We start from the raw sequence: 18,267 nt of genomic DNA on the forward strand, positions 1-18,267 counted from the left end.
TTACCGACAACCAGCATCTTTCAATGCAGAATGCTTTGAACAGCCTTGCAGTACAGCCTCAGCTATTTAGTAATGATTTCAATATGCTTTTTGGACAGTTCTGGAAGGAATCAAGTACAAGACCCTTGAAGTTACTTTAAAGATACAGACAACAGGACAGAAATACTACAGTGCAGGGCCAAATATGAAACGCTTGTAAGAAACATGAGTACTTCTGCAGAAGGTAGCACTGGGTACTGAAGAAGCTGCATCCAGTGCACAGAAGACTTACCTGTTTTACTGTCCACTTCACCACCTTCTTCTTCATTCTCAAATTTTATTTTCTTGCCCTGAAACTGTACTTTTCCTTTGTGCACACCTTGAGGTATCTTTCCCCCTCTTCCTTTTCCTTTAATTTTGCGTCCTGTGGGGATATAAGATGTCAGGAACTCTGTATCATTTGTCTTTTAAACTGGCAAGCTCAAAATAATGCTTTACAGTTAGTCAGTGTTTAGTATGTATTCACTATTTACAGTTACTTTCACACAATGCCACTTCTAGGACATTATAAATGCTTAAACCAATAAAAGTAGGACCTTTTGTTTTCTGTTTCAGCAATTCTTGCTGATCTTCCAGTATTTTTTTCAGAGCTTCTTTCTCTGCATCTCCTTCTAGCACTTCCCATGTAACATCCTTGTTTCGAAGCTGTAAGTTTCCATTATGTGCTTCTTTGGCTTTTTCCAGAGCTTCTTTTGCAATATCCTTAAATAGGATAATACCCTTAAAAAGAAGAGTGGCATTTGTATTTGAATCTTACTGCAAAAAAATTCAGCTAGAATAATGAACAACACACCCTGTTAGGTATCTTAGCAAGTTCATGGCTCCTGCATGATATAAAATATGTGTAGACTGAAGCAAAACCCTCAGACTGTCCTAACAAACATTCACGCTCAATTTTGACTGTAGCAACTGAGAAGGCTGGAACCACTATATGTTCTTTTGAAAGAATTTAAGGGAACAATTTAATTCTTTAAATATTCTGCAATTCCCCAAGTCAAATAAATAATTTCTTATTGATTACATAACAGAATAAGCACTTAATCATTCAGTTTCAAACTTTAACACAGAGATCTTAACTGCTTAAGAGTCTACTGACCTCCTTTGCACCTCTGACAAAGTGTATCCATTTGATTTCTCCATGATTAGAAAATACATCATGGAGATCTTCTCTGCATGTTTGATCATCTAGATCACCAGAAAACTTCAGAAGACATCCTGTCTTTTCTTCCAGAGACTTCTAAATGAAATAATAATTTTTTTAAAAGTAAATTTTTGTTGAAGAGTCAAGCTTGAATATTAATATTTTCTCCCCATCAATCCTAAAACTATAAAAACATGATAGTGATAATCTGAAGTCACCCCCTTTAGCACCATCAGTAACCCAACCATTCTTGCTACATAGCTTATCTATGCTGATGTCCAGGTCTTGCATGCTATGTCCCACCTCCTCCTTTTTTTGTTTTATTTTCCCCTTCTTTAAATTTTCTTTGCTTACTATGATAGATTTATGTGGAAGTTAGGACTCCTTTCCCACAAGAAAGTTATACTCTTCGACTTCTACAAAACAGTTTTCTGAAGGCTGACACCTCAGGTTGAAAATCTATGTAACACTGACATAAATCCTTACTGGATCCTTTAAATACCACAGAAGAAACAGTCATTGCAATAGTGCATTCAGGATAATTTCTGAACAGGTAAACATGCCTAATAATTCAAATTCAGGATATGATCCTTTAAATAAAATTACTCTCTTGAAAGTAAGATTAAATACCATGACAAAACACAGCCTTGCCGTAAGTTAGCTGGAAAAGCTGAAATTATTTTGTGGAAAGTGCTTCCACACTCTGAATATCCCACGTTAACTTTATAAAATGTAGCTGCAGGAGCGTGTTTGTTTTGTGTGGACTGAAAAGCCGTACAAAAGCAAGCATTGCATAGTTTTCAAGTACAGAGATTTTAAAAAACCATACCATTTCAGCATCTGCTGCTTGTTTCTGTTTTTCTTCTTTTTCCCTGTAGAAAAGTTAAATTAGTTAAGAGTCGGTTCAAATGTGGTCAGGTGAGCAAAACCAGGCACTTCAATTGATAATGACTTACTGTTTAGCTCTTGCTTTAGCTTCTACTTTGTTTTGTTTCCTTTCTTCATTCTTCTTTGTACAATACTCCTCCCTTCAACAGAATATAAGCTAAGTTAATACCACTTAAAGTATTCCATTGTAATTATAAAGTAAGACCATGGTAGCCAAGAGACAGTTGATACTGTCTTTTGGAGTTGAGGTGCTAGTCTCCAAAAGGCACAGCTAGCTTTTCTACCTGTACAACAGTGCAGAAACTTACAATTCTCGGGTCCAAGCCAAGTTCTTGTCTAAATCCACCCCTGACCATTATTAGTTCATACATCAGTTCAGTGGACTTACTTGAAAAGTACTATCAGCTCTGTGTCTTTGTACTTTTGGTTTGGGATCTCTGTGAACTTCTTAGCAGACTCAACACTATCAAAAACTGCAAATATTGAGCCCTGTTAAAAGGTAAAAGGCATTCAGTGTTAGAGTTATTGAACAGAATTTCAGAACAGGGCATCCCTGCCCCAGCTCTAACCGTTCACTGCAAGAGCTACCTTAAATGTTCTCTGCAACGTTCGCCTCATTTGAATGTTTTCAACTGGACCTTTATCCTCAAGCCATTCTTTGATATCATCAAGAGTTGCATCTAGTGGAAAGCCTTTCTGCAAGACAGCAACAAGCTTGGATTATATGCAACAAACTGACACTTAAAGTTATAATGTATCTAGTCTAATTCAAGCTTTACTTAGTTTTCAAAGTCCTGCAGAACAGCACAGAGCAAAGGAAGTTCACTTACAACATATACAGATCTGTTTTTAATTGCAGCCTTATACTGGTCATTTAATTCAGGAAGAGGTTTGTTTGGAGACCTTCTGATTTTAGTTTTGTCTTCATTTATTTCCATTAAACCAGTCTTGGATTTTCTTAGTGCTTCTACAATAACACTAAAATCTTTTGAAAGGCGACTTAACCTATTGAGTAAGCAGACACAGGTTATTACAAATACATAGGCAAAGCGGAAGCCAAATGTTAAAACAGCAATACGAGTTGTTCATGCAGACCAGAGACATTTGGCCCCAAAAAGAGATAAGTAGCTGAAAGTTACCCTTCCACCCAGATTAGCTGTACTTTGTTTTACCTGTTGAATTTGATCATTACTTCTAAAGGCACCCAGCCATCATCTAGTTTGATCTGTTCCTTTAGGAACTTGTCTCTTGGTAGATTGTGATTGCCAAAATAGTACTGCAAAAAAGAAGGGGGAAAGAGGCAGGGAGAGAGATTTGTCTTTGAATGTTCAGTCTTAAAAAGCTTATTTTCATCTGACAACTTACTGCAGTGGATTGAGACATACCAAAATTCATTAGTCTGAACAATTAGAAATTCTGTAATTACCACTTCCTGCTTTAACAGGATACTTTTCCAGAAGTTAGCTGCAACATGTCAACTATAAAAAAAAAAAACCACCATTGCTTCATCCAATGGGACTAATGAGGCAAAGGTAGACTACAGTTTTATTTAGGAAAGGCATGAACCTTATTCTGTCAACATAATGATTAATCAACCTGATCAAGCTCTGCCAAGTCAAAAGTCAAATTAGTCCTTATTTAAAGAATGTATAAGCAAGAATATTGTATTTGCCACATTGAGAAATCATACTGGAGGTTCTAGGTCTCAGTCAAGAAAATACTGTAAAATAAAAAAAAAATGTTTTCACTTTAATTTACTGTGTTCTTATTTTGGTCACGTCCAGCATGAGAAAATGATTCAGTACAAGATAGGAAACTTAATCAGATTCTTTTGCTTACTAGCAGTCATCTAACTAGGGTCAAATACTTGAAGCTATAGGGTAAGTTGGAGTGCTTCCACCAATATCATTGTGCTTTAAGAAGTCAGTGCAAGTCTTAAAACAATACCTCTCCCTTTAGTATACCTCAAACTCACATTATCACAAGCCAAGTTTTGTCAGCTGTTTTTCCTCAAGCCCTGGGTTTGTTTTGGTTTGGTTTCGTTGTGGGGTTTTTTTTCATAGATAATGACTACAGCTCCATATACTAATGGGCATTCACATGCATTACTTTTGTCCTTCAGGAAAACGGGTTTGTTTTGATGTAATTTTAAATTATGTGCTCCGTCTTCCATTGTGGGGTAAGCCTCCAAGCCTCTAGAGTTAGAAATACTTAATAATACTTAAAGTAGGCCCATAAGTTTAGTTACAATTTGTAGCAGTAAATAATAATAGCAAGTTATGCAATGTGCTGATATTTTAATCAGCAGATTCCTGAGTAGGAGGATTTTTCCACCTCAAAATTAAGTTGTATAGAATTAAAATCCACATTCCTATTTGCACAGAATAACCCTAGTGAACATAGTAATAAATTGTTTAATGATACATTCACTTGCTGTAGTATCTAAAACACTAGCAATTTAAACCTTTTGTGTTTTTAAATGGTGGTCTTACAGGTAACTCTAGACAAGAATAACTTCCAACTCAGACTACAAATACCTGCCATAGAGCTGCGACAGGCATTTTTTAGAGCTGAAGATTCAAGTCTAACTCCCTATGAAGTTCCCATTAGCCAAGTCCCTACAGATGAATGTCTCCAAAACCACATCTCAGTCCAGATCCAAAAATATAAATTGAACTTACCTCAATTTGCTGACAGATTTTACTTTCCAAAATAGACATGTTTTCGCCATCTCCATTTTCAGCCATCTTCACCAGCTGTGTTGAAGAGAATACAGAGCAAAGGCACTATGTATTGAATTGTACTTTCTACAGACTTATATTCTTACAGTGTTGCATTTCACTGCAGCCTCATCTAAAGAAGATAACAGACAAGTTCTTCAGCCATATGTTTATGTTTATGAGCTAACTTTTAAATACGACTGCAGAACTCCAACTATGAAACAACTGGAAAAAAAAACCCAAGTAAAATACTTTTGTTGTTAAGGCAGCATTTGGCATTCTACATTGAAGACAGGTAAAGAAACATGCTGCCACTTACTTTACGGCATTATTTGTTATTTACCTTTTTCTAGGCAGGGATCCTCAGTTGGTACCTAACAGCAACAAACCTAAGTTTGTTCTTTAAACAAACAAACATTTGTTCTTTAAGTTAAACCCAAGGTCTGACCACTAGGCAAAACATCAGTAACAAAAATTGTTTAATATTCCTAAGTAAGTATAATTAGAAACTTTCCTCGAGTTTCTGCCTCCTAACTAATCTTTGGAAGTTCAAGGAACTTTACTGGAGGAAGGAAAAGAAATACCAGCATTTATCAATACATCGTAAAAACGTCTAGTTCTCTCCTTTACAAACTTGTCTTCACTGCAGTTCTGCCTGAATAACGAATCAAGCATCTTTGATAAGAGGTAAGATGGTTTAAGTTGAAAGTAACTTCTCTGAAATGGCATTAAGCATATAATCCCAGTACATCACAAACAATCACTACAGGTACTAGAAGGTTGGTAAAAAGGCAGATACTGGCCAGAAAGTTAAGTGAGATCAGAAATTGTCTATCTAGTTGCTCGCAAGATAAGCACAGAATGTGAAGAGTAATCCTTGAGGGAAAATGCAGCTTTATAAAGCTGCCAGAAATTGGTTTTAATTCAGTTTTGAACTATGAAGCACAGATATCTTCCTTCTCCCTTTGGGCACGATCACATTTGTTAAATCCAGCTACAGAAGATGAAGTAGTTTCATGGCCCTCAGTTAACCCTGTTCACAGATCAGTAATCTGTAATTACAGTGAAGACGGGTTTGCACTCATGTCTTGCATGGTTTGAGAGGTTTAAGCATACACATTCTGCTCTTCTGCAGCTCACAGGACAGTAACATCTTTCAGAGCACCAAGCTGACTGGCAACGCAGAAGCAGGGAATATTCCCCTGAGACTCCCTTGTCACAAGAAATTACGTTCATCAGTACACCTGCCTGGTAGCCCCATCTTCTTATTTTAGTAGTTCAATTCACTGATCATTGTTCAGCCTACTGCAGTCTGCAGTATACACCCATTTCTTCCTCCTCCCGATCTCAAAGCTAAGTTCCATCCTTTGACTTGCCTGTAGTTCTTTTTCATCTATGCACTTACAGTCTTAAAATTTGCATCCTGGTCTCCACTACTGGACTTGCAGCAGTACCTAACATTGTAACACTCTTTAGAGCATGACTTCAGCGAGTGTTAGTTGACAGCTATGTTCAGTGTGATCCTTGTCTATAAAGCACTTTACTAAAATCCAGGCCATGGAACACAAGCAGTTGCAGTTACTTCAGAGATGTCTCACATTTGCCACCCTGACTACGGGAGACTGACGGAGTTCATCACCACGTGCAGGTACTGGCCCTGTGTTAATACTCCCCTGTGACGTTGTCCCCACCACCTGCCTTGTGAGAGAAACCAATGCTCTTTCACATTATACCTAGTTTGGTGTAATTTAATGGCAGGCTATGGAGTAGTCACAGCTTTTCCCATTGGATCAACTCACTGACCACACTCCTTGTGTGCTACTCTAACACCTGGTCCAAGAGAAAGTTAACCCCCAGAGAAGAAAGGGAAGAACAGTTCCATTAGATAAATTTGTCATTGACTTCATTCAGCTTGTAGACTAAAACACTAGTGATGGAGCTGTTAATGACAGGGAGCGCAACAGGAGAAAAAATAGTAATTGGAAAAACCTTTCTCTGGGAGCAAGCAGTTGTAGTGGGTTAGGTTTGACATTAAACTATATCCTCAGCATCAAAAAAAGGTACTGAATGGCTGCTATGCACATGTTCATATCCTCAAACCTTAGTTTGGTGATTTAACTCACACTGCAAACTCTTCTCCGGGTGTGGCAGATTTTTTTAAGCACTAGGCAACATATTTAAGTGAACCATTTTCTTATGGGTGCTTTTCACAGTATGGCTCTATTAATGTGTAAGACTATATAGTAATTTACTAAGAGATGTGAAAAACCCTGTTCTCTTGCATATTCAGGGGAAAAATTAATTTGTATTTTAGTCATGTATCCCATTTTAAAGAAAATGCATTAAGAGTACGTTCTGGAACTCCAGAACACAGACAATCTGCTGGTGCACAGTGAAACACAGATTGAGCTGGATAGAGGAATCTTCCCTCACCACCTTCCATTTGGTCAGCCAGTCTCAAGTACACTGTTGAACAGTGAGCTGAGTGGAGAATGTTGCTTTGTACTCCCCTGTAGCATGAAATGCAGACCCGCCCCCAAGTAGGCCATATCTGCTTGCTCCTTCAGTGGCCTTTGCCATTTTGCGTCATACTGAATGGTGCCTGGATTTCTTAGAGCAAGTTTTCCCTTGATAGAAATTGTTAAAATAAAACTTGGGAGCTTTTGGCTGTATGCTGCTTGAATCACCAGCAGTTCTACGCCAGTTAATAAGGTGAGGATTACACACAGGCAGCACGTCTGAGATGGTAATTACAAGAGAACCCATTTGTAAAGCAGTTGACTTCGCTTTGGTTTTGTCATTTAGAGAGGACCCCCGCCTCAAACCGTCCAGGGTAGCCTGGGTCTTCTAGCCTTGCCAAAAGCCACACCAGTCTGACATACGCAAGACGGCCTTCTTTTTACAGTTGGATACCCAAGAAGCCATTAAGAAATGCTGAGATAATAGTGCTGCAAAGTATAATGAAAGAACATATGCTTTTGTCTTCACCTAGCTTCTGCCACCTAAACTCCTCCAGCCTTCTTATATCCCTGACTACCCTGTCTTTCTTGGACTTCCCCAGCTCTCACAGTGCATGGCTGTCCCAGTCTGCCTCCCTTGCAGTACCGAAATGCCCAGAACCAGGAACTTGCTTTCCACCCACACCATACAGCTCAGCTCCACTGATAAGAGGTGACAAAAACCTAAATCTGTTTCCTTAGCAGTATTTTCAAGGTAAAAACAAACTGTAAAGATGCATAAAACACCATGAGACCTGGGACAACTCCTTCAGATTAAGTCTGAAGTTTTTCTAAAAAGCACCCATTCAGTTGCAAGTAATGACAAACTGAAGGCAAGACCGAGACTCAAGCTTGCCATGTGCGAAATACAGTTCAGACAGTGATCAAGCTCTAACCTATTTAGAATAAAAGCAGAAGCAGCCTTCTAATTTAAGAGAAATTCTAGTCGTGCTGCACATGCTCACTTCAGACTCTTTAGCTCAATCATTTGGCACAAGCTAGGATTCAACTTCCAGATCGATACTTTTCGGTTACTGTGCAGCAATGAAGGCTGATAAAAAGCTAGCTCCCCTGAAGAACAGTCAGTCTGAGCAGCATGCAAAACCCTACGTACGATTTCACTATCAGTGCTGTTAGCAGGCCACACCGACCTGTTCCTTCTGTGCATCCACAGTCTGTACCAGTACCATGCAAAATGAAAACGAGTTAAAATAATGCAAGTATGAGATTGACATCACAAATGGAAAAGGACAGTCAAGCCCGCTAACTAGAACGATTTCCTCTCACTATGTATTAGCTACATCATCCCAAAAGAACTCTCAGGTGGATTTTCATCTCACCAGTCATTTACCACTACTACCATTACCGTAACGGCGTTTCCCCGATGCAGTACGGGAGCCGTTACTCGCACAGCACCTTGCTCAGGAGCCTGCGCCAGAGCTCCGAGCCCGCGGACCAGCTGCTTCCACCGAAACAGCTTTTTATTTGAGGTGCGGATCAGCCGCCACCGCTCACTACCACAGATGCCGCTTTCACGGTTGGCTTTTGAGCCGAGTCGGCGCAATATAAGGAATTTCTTATAAGGAGCACGTGGGCGACAGACGCGTCGGCCCCTGAGCCCGGCCCCGTGGCTGGGGCCGCCGCGCTGGTCCACGCCACTTCACTACAGCTGCGGCGACACCGCGCCCCGCCGCACAGGCTCCCGCCCGGCCGCCGCTGCGCACCGGGTCGCTCCCGCGGGGCGGGGCCGGGCGGCGGGAGCCGCACGTGCGGCAGCGGGGCTCTACCGGCAGCGCTGAGAAACCAGCGGTGCCTCACACGCGCGGGGCGCCGCAGGGCGCGTGGCCGGCGCGGGCGAAGGAGCGGCGGCGGCTCAGCCCGCCCCGGCAGGGCCCCGCATCGCGCCTCCGCCCCAGCCGGCGGAGCGGGGCAGCACGCGCTCCGCCACCCCGGGCCCCGGCTCCCGCCCGGCCCGGCCGCCGCTCCCCCACCCGGGCCCCGCCACCCGCCCGGCAGCCCGCCCGGCCCGCCACGCCGCTCTTCATCGAGGCCCGTGGCCCAGAGGCCCAGGCCCAGGCCCGGCCCCGGCGGAGCGCCCGAGCAGCGCCGTCCCCGGGAGCAGCCGCCCGGCGCGGGACCGAGGCCGCCCCGAGCACAAACCTGCCGCAGCCCAGCACGCGGCCCCGCTCCGCCGCGCTCAAGGCCGCACTCGGCACCGCGCGGCCCAGCAGCCCCCGCGGGTACCGCCCACCCCTCACGTGGGCCGCGCTTCCGGGGCGGGGCGGCAGCGGTGGGCGGGGCCCCGCGGCACAGCCCCCGCGGGCGGAGGCGCTGCTGCGCGCGGGAGCGTGCGGGGTCGGCGGCCGTGCTCCTGCCGCGCGGCGGCGGTGGGGGGCGGGGCTGGCGGGGCCGCGCGCTTCGGGCACCCGCCGCAGTGCCGGCACCGGCCCGGGGCCCCTCCTCGAGTGCGCACAAGGTAACCCCAAGCCCGTGTGTGCATGCTGACGCTGTATGTGCATTTATTAATTATCGCGAACGTTCACTTAAGTGCTACAGTGCTGCAGACACGGGGATCGCACAAGTAACGTAATAAATGGCGCTGGCTGAACCACTGACCCCGCTTCGGTGTCAGCTCATTTCGAGTTCACAAGTGAAAGGGTTAAACAGCGCCTATCGCGACACAGGCCGGCCAGCACAGCAGCGGCACAGCCCAGCAGCGGCACAGCCGGCCGCCCAGGTGGCGGGAAGCTCCCGTGCTCCCGGCTTCCCACCTCCCGCAGGATGCACGAGTCACTGACCAGCAGCCAGAGCCCCCGTTCCTCTCACCGCATTCATATTCCTGCCTGTGCTCCAGACCAGATCGCTACACGCTTTCTTGGGGTGTGCTACAGCCATCAGCTAATTTAAAAGGGTGTTGTAGGTTTGTGTAAAAAATAGCACCAGTTAAAATTGAGCTGCGAGTCTGAACTTCCACACTCCATTTATTCCAATGTATTCAAAAATCTCTACAAATTAGGACTTAATCTGAAGCCCTAGGCAGTAAACCCTAGGCAGTAACCGCATTGACTTCTGTTTACCCCGGATCAGCACGTACTCTGCTAGCACCTGAGAACAAGGAAGGCTTTTTACTCATTTCACAGTTACGCCGAGGCCAGGGAGCCGTGCATCGCTTGCCTGCAGGGTGCCCAGGGGGAGAAAGCAGACTCCAGCTTCCAGTGCCTGTGCTCCAACCGTGGAACAGCACTGTCTTCCACCAGCATTAAGCACCTAGTTTGGAAGCAGCAGGCCGGTGGACGCTGGGAGGTTTTGTTAGTCCTTGCCTTGTTCTTCCATCCTTATACTGAGCTAGGGCTGTCGGTGACAGGATGCGGGCCAGCTGAACATCAGGGCAGCCACAAGCAGCTCTTCCGTGCTCATGTTTTTCAACAACCATGAACCTTCACGGGTACATATGCACACTGAGTTCACTGAGGTTTGTTCAATACAAAGATCACCTTCATGCTCTTGTGATGTCCTTTAAATCTCCACCTGCCTCTGAACAATTCTCAGCTGTGGAGATTTCCAGGAAAAACAAATTCACTTTTTATTTGCCCACCTGCCCAGCCCATGCATTTTAAACAGCATCAGAGTTCAATTCCCCACACCTCTTCACAGTTTACAGTCTTTAAGTTAAACTGGATGCTTAAATAGCTCTCAGCAGGAGGGATTACAAAGCAACACTGCACTCATATGCGCATGAGCTTCTGACATAATAAGGTGACACACAAAGACATCAAAACAAGAACTATATACAAGCCACAGAACTTCACATCAAAGCTCAAGAGTTGAGTGCTGCCTGCTACCAGCAATCAAATGCAAGTGAAAAATAGCATAAAAATGTGAAAAAACAACAACAAATGTTGAAAATGCTTATGATCAAGAAAAAGAAATAATAGAAACTCAGGGCTCACCTGCTTGGAAAGCACGTTCCATCATATCCAATAAACCCAGAATTTCAGTTTAGGTGGCAGTGGGGGCATAGGAAGTTCCCAGCACACCCCAGGGCAGCCTGTGTTGTCCCTGCCCCTCGTGCCAATGTCCAACAGCTGTTTCTGCTGTCATTTTATAAGCGGGGCTGGTGAACTGATCTGGGCTACAAGCGCCTCTGTGCTCCCCGAGGCATTTCTTTATTTGGATCACTGCTATCAGACCGCACGGCCCCACGGCAGCCCAAGCGGGACTGGCTGAGGGGCTGCAAAAGCAGGAGTGGAAACATTTTTTACAGCCACCTCCTCAGCACTGGGAAGGCTTTGCCACCCTATACTTTCCACACAACTCCTTTCCACAACAACTCCTTTCAGCGTCTCTCTCTCCCCTCTATCCTGTTGCAGATTTTCACAAAACCTGAAGAAAACATCCGTCCTTAAGGCCTGTACCTCCCTGCAGACCACGGCTGAACCCAGGCAAGCCAGTCAGCCCTAGAGGGGAGCTTACACATGCAAAGGCAACACAGCTGCACCTCACTCCCTCAGGGAACAAGGCTAATAAGCCCCACATTACACCATCTATGCAAGCTATGAGGAGAAAACAAATCCTAAGTCACTGAAACAATGATTCAATCAATTTGTATTACTGCCTACAGGGTAGGGCAGGCAAGGCGGCTGGGGAGGGCAGGGTCAAAACACCAGCTACTTAAATACTACATATGGATTTTGCTTTCTGCCAGCGCTGGCACTGCCTTGCTGCCCTGGGAGCCTGCCATGGGAGTCTCCCTGTGAAAAGGTAAGAAAATTATGACCTTCCTGCCCACCTCAAGTTGCCTTCTAGACAGAATTTGAAGATCTCTTATTACGTTTTGAGAGAAATAATAAATCGGTCCAGCAGACCACTTAGTGTTCAGTTTCTCCATGCAAAACATATTTTGACAAGTTTCTTGAGCTGTCACCTTTGCTCAAATCACAGTTTAGCACTCAAAAAAGATCAAATGGTATTAAACAAAATAGAGAAGTTTGTACCTCAGGGGGATGTTAGCAACTTTCCAGTTTCTCTCATTTCCACCTTCTATTCCACAAAGGTACACATCTTAAATTTGATTTTATAAACTAGTTACCATGGTAAGGCTTCTCTCTGACAAAAAAAAAAAAAAAAAAAAAATCACCAATACCTGTACATCAGCCAAAGAGCCCATTGCAAAGCCACGCAGAGTCTTTTTTTATTTCTCACAGGCCCTGCCAGTGTGAAAACAGCCAAGTGAGCACTTTTCTACAACTGCCTTGTACTGCAGAGCACTGCTCTCCTCCTGGAAAGGTGCACACTTTCAGCTTGTGCTCTGAGGCTATTACATGACATTTCTTCCCTCATTCCCAGCCTGTGCTCTTCTCCAGTCTGGCATTTCAAGGTACAAAAAGAGGCATGTGATAACTGCCCATGATTTCTGGATGTGATAACCTAGTTATCCAAACGATATTGCTCTACACGTACCACATGCTTAGCTTGTGGCAATGAACCATTTCTATAGCTACCTTTGGAGTATCAAAGATTTCATCTTAAGCCCTGTAGTCGTCCATGCAAAGCATTTTGTTTGGCTTTACTCACCTTAGCACCAGATCATAGTTCCACCCAGTGATTAATGAAAACAAATCTGATTTTCACATTAGTCCCTATACAGCTGCACAAAAATATTACAACAGAGTCATTTGAAAACTTTCATTATAAAGAATGACTAGACTAAAACATATATGGAAATCTTCTTGTGACGTTTGTATTTCTGATTTTTTTAAAATAAAGACAAATTATACCTAGTTTTTAATGATGTGCTAAGATGAATACTGCATCTGGTGTTTGCTGTAACAGCAATCTGAAAATTGTATGTTTACACGTTATACACACAGACACAGCCATGTGACCGCATAGCACTGGGAAGATTACCTACTGCTTCCCATTTATTCAGTTCAGGGTTGTATTTCTCAATACTCTGCAGATACGTTCCTTTTGAATAGGAGTATCCTCCTGTTACATAGATGCATCCGTTCATAACCACCGTGCCACACTCCATCCTTCTCTCCATCATGTGAGCCATCTGCTTCCACTCGTTTTGCTCCGGGTCATAGCAGTCCGTGATCGTGGTCTGTCCACCCACAAAATAGATCTTGTTTTGTAAGGTAATTGAACACAATCCATATTCTTCAGGAAGAAAGGAACACAGTTCAACTCAACATCATAACGTTAACTTAAAACTGCAACTGCATGACAAACACTGGGCACCACTGAGGGTAGCCGAGTTTCTTCACTGAGCTTAGAAGACACCTCAGGATTTTCTGCTACACTTGGTAAAAGCAAGTTCAAGGCATTATAGAACATACAGACGTGAGCACCAGTATTTAAAGAGAACTGCTTAAAAAACTTAGTGTTACTGAATGTAGAACACAGACAAAACTATTTTAAAATTCATATACATTTTTTTTGCTAAATGCTTATGAATAGATTTTATAGAAAGTTAGTTTACTGTATTATTTAATAGAATGCAGCCATTCCTTAGTTCAATATTTATATAGTGAGTGATTTCCATAGAACAGATGCTTGAAGAGGGTCTTCCCCTCTCAGAGTCAGGAAATGGGAGATGGTCCCACTCTGGCCCTTGCTGCCCTACAGATGTTTTTCCTTTCATTAGGAACATGCCAGAAATTCTTAAGTGGGCTTAAAGACTCCCAGATACAAGTAAGGAAATCAGCTCTACACTCATTACAGAAATTGTTGTTTACCTGGATGCGGACTTGTGGTGACTATACTCCACTCATTGCTACCTGAATGGTATCTCTGGATTTTATCATAGGTGCAGCTTCCCCTGTACCCATAGTGACCTCCGGTTACATAGATGACTTCATGCAGGACACAGGCAGTGGCATTTCCAACACCTGCACACAGTGTGAAAGTCACAACACACCTTCAGACTGCACACAATAACCACAGTCTCTTCCATCCATAATCTCATTTCAAATGACTCGTTAATTAATAATTTTGGGTGAAATTATGCTTGCAAATATTTAATTGAGTGTGAAATTAACAAAAAACTTGCTAAGACACCTTATTTTATCAGTATTAGTCAAGACCAATTAAATAGAACTGCAGTAGTGCATACATATTACCTGTAATACAGCCACACAACATTTCACAGAATCTTTATGCAGTAATTAAAGACATTGTCACATTGGTTTTGGAACAGGGAATTACTTTCAGTATTTCACGAAGTTAAGAGAGATTTTTAAGTCACTCATATGGCAAGGACAAAGACAATGGGAGTTGAGATCATTCAGTATCTTGGGGTATCTTTTCTGGTATTTTTAGTCTTTCTCACAGTATTATTAATTACGCTATTGTATAAACAAGGACACAATCAGAATGGAGCCATGTTAACGCTGTCTCTAGGAGAACAAAACAAAATAAAACAAGGAATCTAGCAAGATTAAATGGACCAAAATTAGGAAATTAGTGTGGTTTTTTTTTAAGGACCTAAGAAGTTCCACACAGAAAACAGGACAAAACAACTGCACAGAATGTGTAACTCCTCACAGTATTAGGGTAGCATTTCTGTTTTTAAAGGAAATAGAAAGTGAGTAATGGTATTGTTTGTGGGAAATATACAATGAAGAAAGTTGCAGGAGCACAGTAAGTGCTTCTTTCCTGTTACACATGCCTCCAAAAACTCTCATGTATGTAGAAAAATACTATGTTGCATCAATTCACAATAAAATTTTATAACTAACTGTAAATAATTGCATTACTTTATAAAAATGTATGATAAAATGTATAATTGTTTATATAACAAAACAATACCCTTCAGTTAGTCTGTGATCCAAATTTATACATTTTGAATAGATCATTATGTTGGCTGCTAGAAACAGGTATTAGTGTTTATTATTCTCCCACTAAAGATTAAACTGGGGATCCTGCACAGATGATACACTGAAACATGAGGAAACCTCATGCAATACGTTCTTAATGAAGATGACACCTTTATAAATGACTGCACAGAAAATCTTAGTAATCTGATCTTACACTAAAACAATACAACCCCTTGACTGGAACTTGCTCTTTGACTGTCTGCTGAATGGACTCTTAATTGCAGGTAGTTTTCTGATTTCTTTCCCATTTGAACAGAAATTTTACTCCTGAAAGAAGGCAAAATTAAACCCAGACTACCACGTGATTTTCCACCTTAGAGCTCTGTACAGCCCAGCACTGCATTTGGATGTTTGCAGTCATTTGGCTAGTAAAGACCTGAACCCAAGCCCACCAATATTAACAGGAGATTCCCGTGGACTTGACTAGAACTTGGATCAAACCCTAAGTGCCATAGGCACTTAAAAGTGGTGAACACAAAAGGATCAACATTTGAGGCAGACGCCATACAAGAGCTTACCTACCTTTGATCATGTTTGCAATAGGAAGCCATTTCTTTTTTAAAGGATCGTAGACCTCAGCTTCTTGCACCGGAGCTCCCTTTCGGTAACCACCCAACACATAGATGCAGCCACTCAAGGAAACTGCACAGTGGTAATACCTCGCATCAAGCATGGGGCTGCCTTCTGTCCACTCATCCCTCTCACTGTTATATATCCACACGGTGTCAAGGGCTTCGATGCTCTCCGTTCTATAACCTCCTGTCACATAGATGTCTGGTCCCAAGCTAGTGACCCCGTAGCTCTCTCTGGTGTGATCTGGCATCTCTGTTCCCTGGACCCAGGTGTTGGTTAAAGGATCCCAAACATGCACTTCTGATAAGGGATGCCAGTAATATCCTCCTATCACATACATGGCTGCTGTGGGTCTTCTGGAAAGACCTTTGGGACTGAGGTTCAGGGCACTGTATACAAGTGACCTTATCTTACTGTCGTTAAGTCTGCATTTTTTTTGCAGGCTTAAAGCCGACCTCAAATACATGTTATCTAAGTCTACTTTGATGCAGCTCAGCAGTTCATAGATGTCTTCAATTCTTTCCTCCACGTTGTGTCCAACCCACTTAACAACAGCTTCAACGGCTACCTCTTCTTTCCAAACATTGAGGTTCTCTCTGGAGAGAATAAAAGAGAGCTTCTCCTTGCCAACATCCAGAAACTCTTCCTGCTTCCACACGTCTTCAAACTGCCACAACAATATCCTCCTGGACTCTTTTTCTAGCTCTGAGCAGTCGTGATATTCGGCAAAGGAGTGCATCCCTATGCAGTTGTCAGTATCTAAATGCCTCACCAGAAACCGCTCGCAGGCTTTCTTTACCGACACGAACTGAAGGAGGTCTGCAGCCTGGAGCAGGCTTTGGACATTTCTCTTTGTTATCTGGATCTGTGATGTGTACGCGTAATTCACGAGGGCTTCCAGAACGGCATGGCTGAGCTCGGGGAGCCTGATCTGGTTTTTAGATTTCTCCTTCATATCGGCTGTGAACATGGCTTTGAAATAGCTGCTGCAGGCCGCCAAGGCGGCTCGGTGGCAGTGGAAGATGACCCCCGAGGCGCACTGCAGGGTGATGTCGGTGAACAGCCCGTCCAGGTAGAAGGCCCGGAACGCCCGCAGGAACTCGGAGGGGTGCGAGGAGTCCGTGTAGAGGTACGAGTAGTCCTCCGCCCCGGCCGCGGCCATCGCCGCCCTGCAGGGCCCCCCGCCGCTTTGTCCGCTCCCCGCCGCCCCCGGCTCCGGGCCCGCCCCGCGGCCCCCCCGGCGCGGCGCTTAACGCGGGCGGAGCGCGGCCGCGGCGAGGGGCGCTCCCGGGCCCGCGGCGGCGCCGTGACCATCTTCGGAAGCGCCGCGGGAGGCGGCGGGGCCGGGGGGGGGCAGCTCCGCCGTCGGTGCCCTGGCCGCCTGCCCGGCCCGCCCCCGCCGGCCCCCCGCCGCCGCGCCCCGGGGGAGCTGCGGCCCGGACCGCTGCCCGCGGGCTCCCCCCGCCGGGGACGCCGGGGCCGGCTGCGGGGATGACACCCGGCCCGGCCGCACCGGGGACCGAGGCCGATGCCGGGGGAGCGGCGCCGGCCCGGCGGCACCCAGCCGCACGGCAAAGCGAGGCGGGTCTCGGCCGCCGCGGGCAGCCACCCGGAGCCGCCTCCCGCAGGGGCGCCCCGCGCTCCCGGGCGCTCGGGGGAGCGATGCCGGGCGGGCAGCGGGCGCCGGGCGCTCCCCGTTAGGGAAGGGCAGGATTCGGGAGGGGGCGGGCAGAGCGCTCCCCGAACACCTGGAGCTGGCAGGGTGCCAAGGCCGGTCACCAGCTCTGTTGACAGACTGCAACTATAAGTAAATAATTCGGGAAGAAGGCTGTACCGGCTTTTAGCGCTTCTGAGAACGTCGTTCACCGTTTAAGAAGTCTTTTTTTTAACTCTGCTAGCGGAACGTTTTCTGCAACGGAGACCTTTACCAGTGTTTGAAGTACAGAAGCCTCTGGGGTTAAGCAGCTGCACTTCCTCCTTCACCTGCAGAAGGGCTCGGATCCTTTGGATCCGGCAGCAGGCTCCCCCGGCCCTGCCAGAGCTCTCCGGGATTGCAAGGACAGGCCCTGTGACATACGGAATTAGACTCTGTAACTCGAAAGTTATAAAGTAGGTATGTTTATTGCGCGCAGATGCACGGGGGATCGCTCCTCCACAAGCGTGCATGCCCGAAGTGAGGAACCATCTCACATTTATACAATAAAACAAATGAATATTCAATTAACGCCTATACATATTCGTTACCTAAACCGCTTACTGTCGCGTCGTATGTTAATTAGCTTATCAGTCCTTTGCCTGGAATGTGGTGGTCTTGCAGGTTTGTAGGTGATTCATGTTCTTGTGACCATCCGATCTTCTTCAGCAAGGAGACTTAGCACTCCCTCCCTCTAGATAGCATTGGAATATCTCTCATCCTTTTCTTATTCTTTTTTAAAATAGCCCCTTTGTTAGAGGAAGAAGGGCAGGCGTCTCCTCAAAGCTGTAGGTGTCTCCTCAAGGCTGTGTACCTATGTGACCAGACACCGCAC

At 44.8% G+C, this 18,267-nt stretch overlaps 2 protein-coding genes across 4 annotated transcripts in view; both read right to left on the reverse strand.

Annotated features, from left to right (window-relative positions):
* The window catches only part of SSB (small RNA binding exonuclease protection factor La), a 32,740-nt gene that overhangs the window by 888 nt on the left and 13,585 nt on the right, over positions 1-18,267 (reverse strand). Inside the window, exons 1-11 of one of the 2 annotated variants that reach the window (XM_055812774.1) lie at positions 9,447-9,585; positions 4,750-4,824; positions 3,241-3,344; positions 2,899-3,073; positions 2,657-2,764; positions 2,457-2,557; positions 2,137-2,208; positions 2,010-2,052; positions 1,136-1,276; positions 576-759; positions 272-403 (exon numbers count right to left, since the gene is read on the reverse strand). In XM_055812774.1, coding sequence (XP_055668749.1) covers positions 272-403; positions 576-759; positions 1,136-1,276; positions 2,010-2,052; positions 2,137-2,208; positions 2,457-2,557; positions 2,657-2,764; positions 2,899-3,073; positions 3,241-3,344; positions 4,750-4,815 — 1,126 coding nt within the window. In that variant the 5' untranslated portion in view covers positions 4,816-4,824; positions 9,447-9,585. Of the gene's footprint in view, positions 1-271; positions 404-575; positions 760-1,135; positions 1,277-2,009; positions 2,053-2,136; positions 2,209-2,456; positions 2,558-2,656; positions 2,765-2,898; positions 3,074-3,240; positions 3,345-4,749; positions 4,825-9,446; positions 9,586-18,267 lie in introns of those variants that run through there. The other variant, XM_055812775.1, reaches the window with a different exon arrangement.
* Positions 10,236-17,620, reverse strand: KLHL23 (kelch like family member 23). Of its 2 annotated transcripts, XM_005237092.4 has the most exons (4): positions 15,689-17,620; positions 14,027-14,179; positions 12,281-13,448; positions 10,236-10,835 (listed from the first exon to the last, which is right to left on the reverse strand). In XM_005237092.4, exons 1-3 carry the CDS (start codon positions 16,899-16,901, stop codon positions 13,138-13,140), a joined length of 1,677 nt encoding a protein of 558 aa, XP_005237149.1. In that variant the 5' UTR covers positions 16,902-17,620; the 3' UTR covers positions 10,236-10,835; positions 12,281-13,137. The 2 variants fall into 2 exon arrangements, with proteins under 2 accessions (XP_005237149.1, XP_027642112.1); XM_027786311.2 differs by lacking the exon at positions 10,236-10,835 and having other exon boundaries at positions 13,228-13,392.

Source organism: Falco peregrinus, chromosome 8 (assembly GCF_023634155.1).
Source record: "Falco peregrinus isolate bFalPer1 chromosome 8, bFalPer1.pri, whole genome shotgun sequence".
In the NCBI taxonomy this organism is placed as follows: domain Eukaryota; kingdom Metazoa; phylum Chordata; class Aves; order Falconiformes; family Falconidae; genus Falco; species Falco peregrinus.

Excerpts from the sequence above, each read along its gene's own strand:
- KLHL23 (XM_005237092.4), bottom strand. The coding sequence starts at position 16,901 with ATGGCCGCGGCCGGGGCGGAGGACTACTCGTACCTCTACACGGACTCC. Across the intron at positions 14,180-15,688 it reads TATTGCAAACATGATCAAAG|GTGTTGGAAATGCCACTGCC; the intron begins GTAGGTAAGCTC and ends CACTGTGTGCAG. Across the intron at positions 13,449-14,026 it reads CACCACAAGTCCGCATCCAG|AATATGGATTGTGTTCAATT; the intron begins GTAAACAACAAT and ends TTCTTCCTGAAG.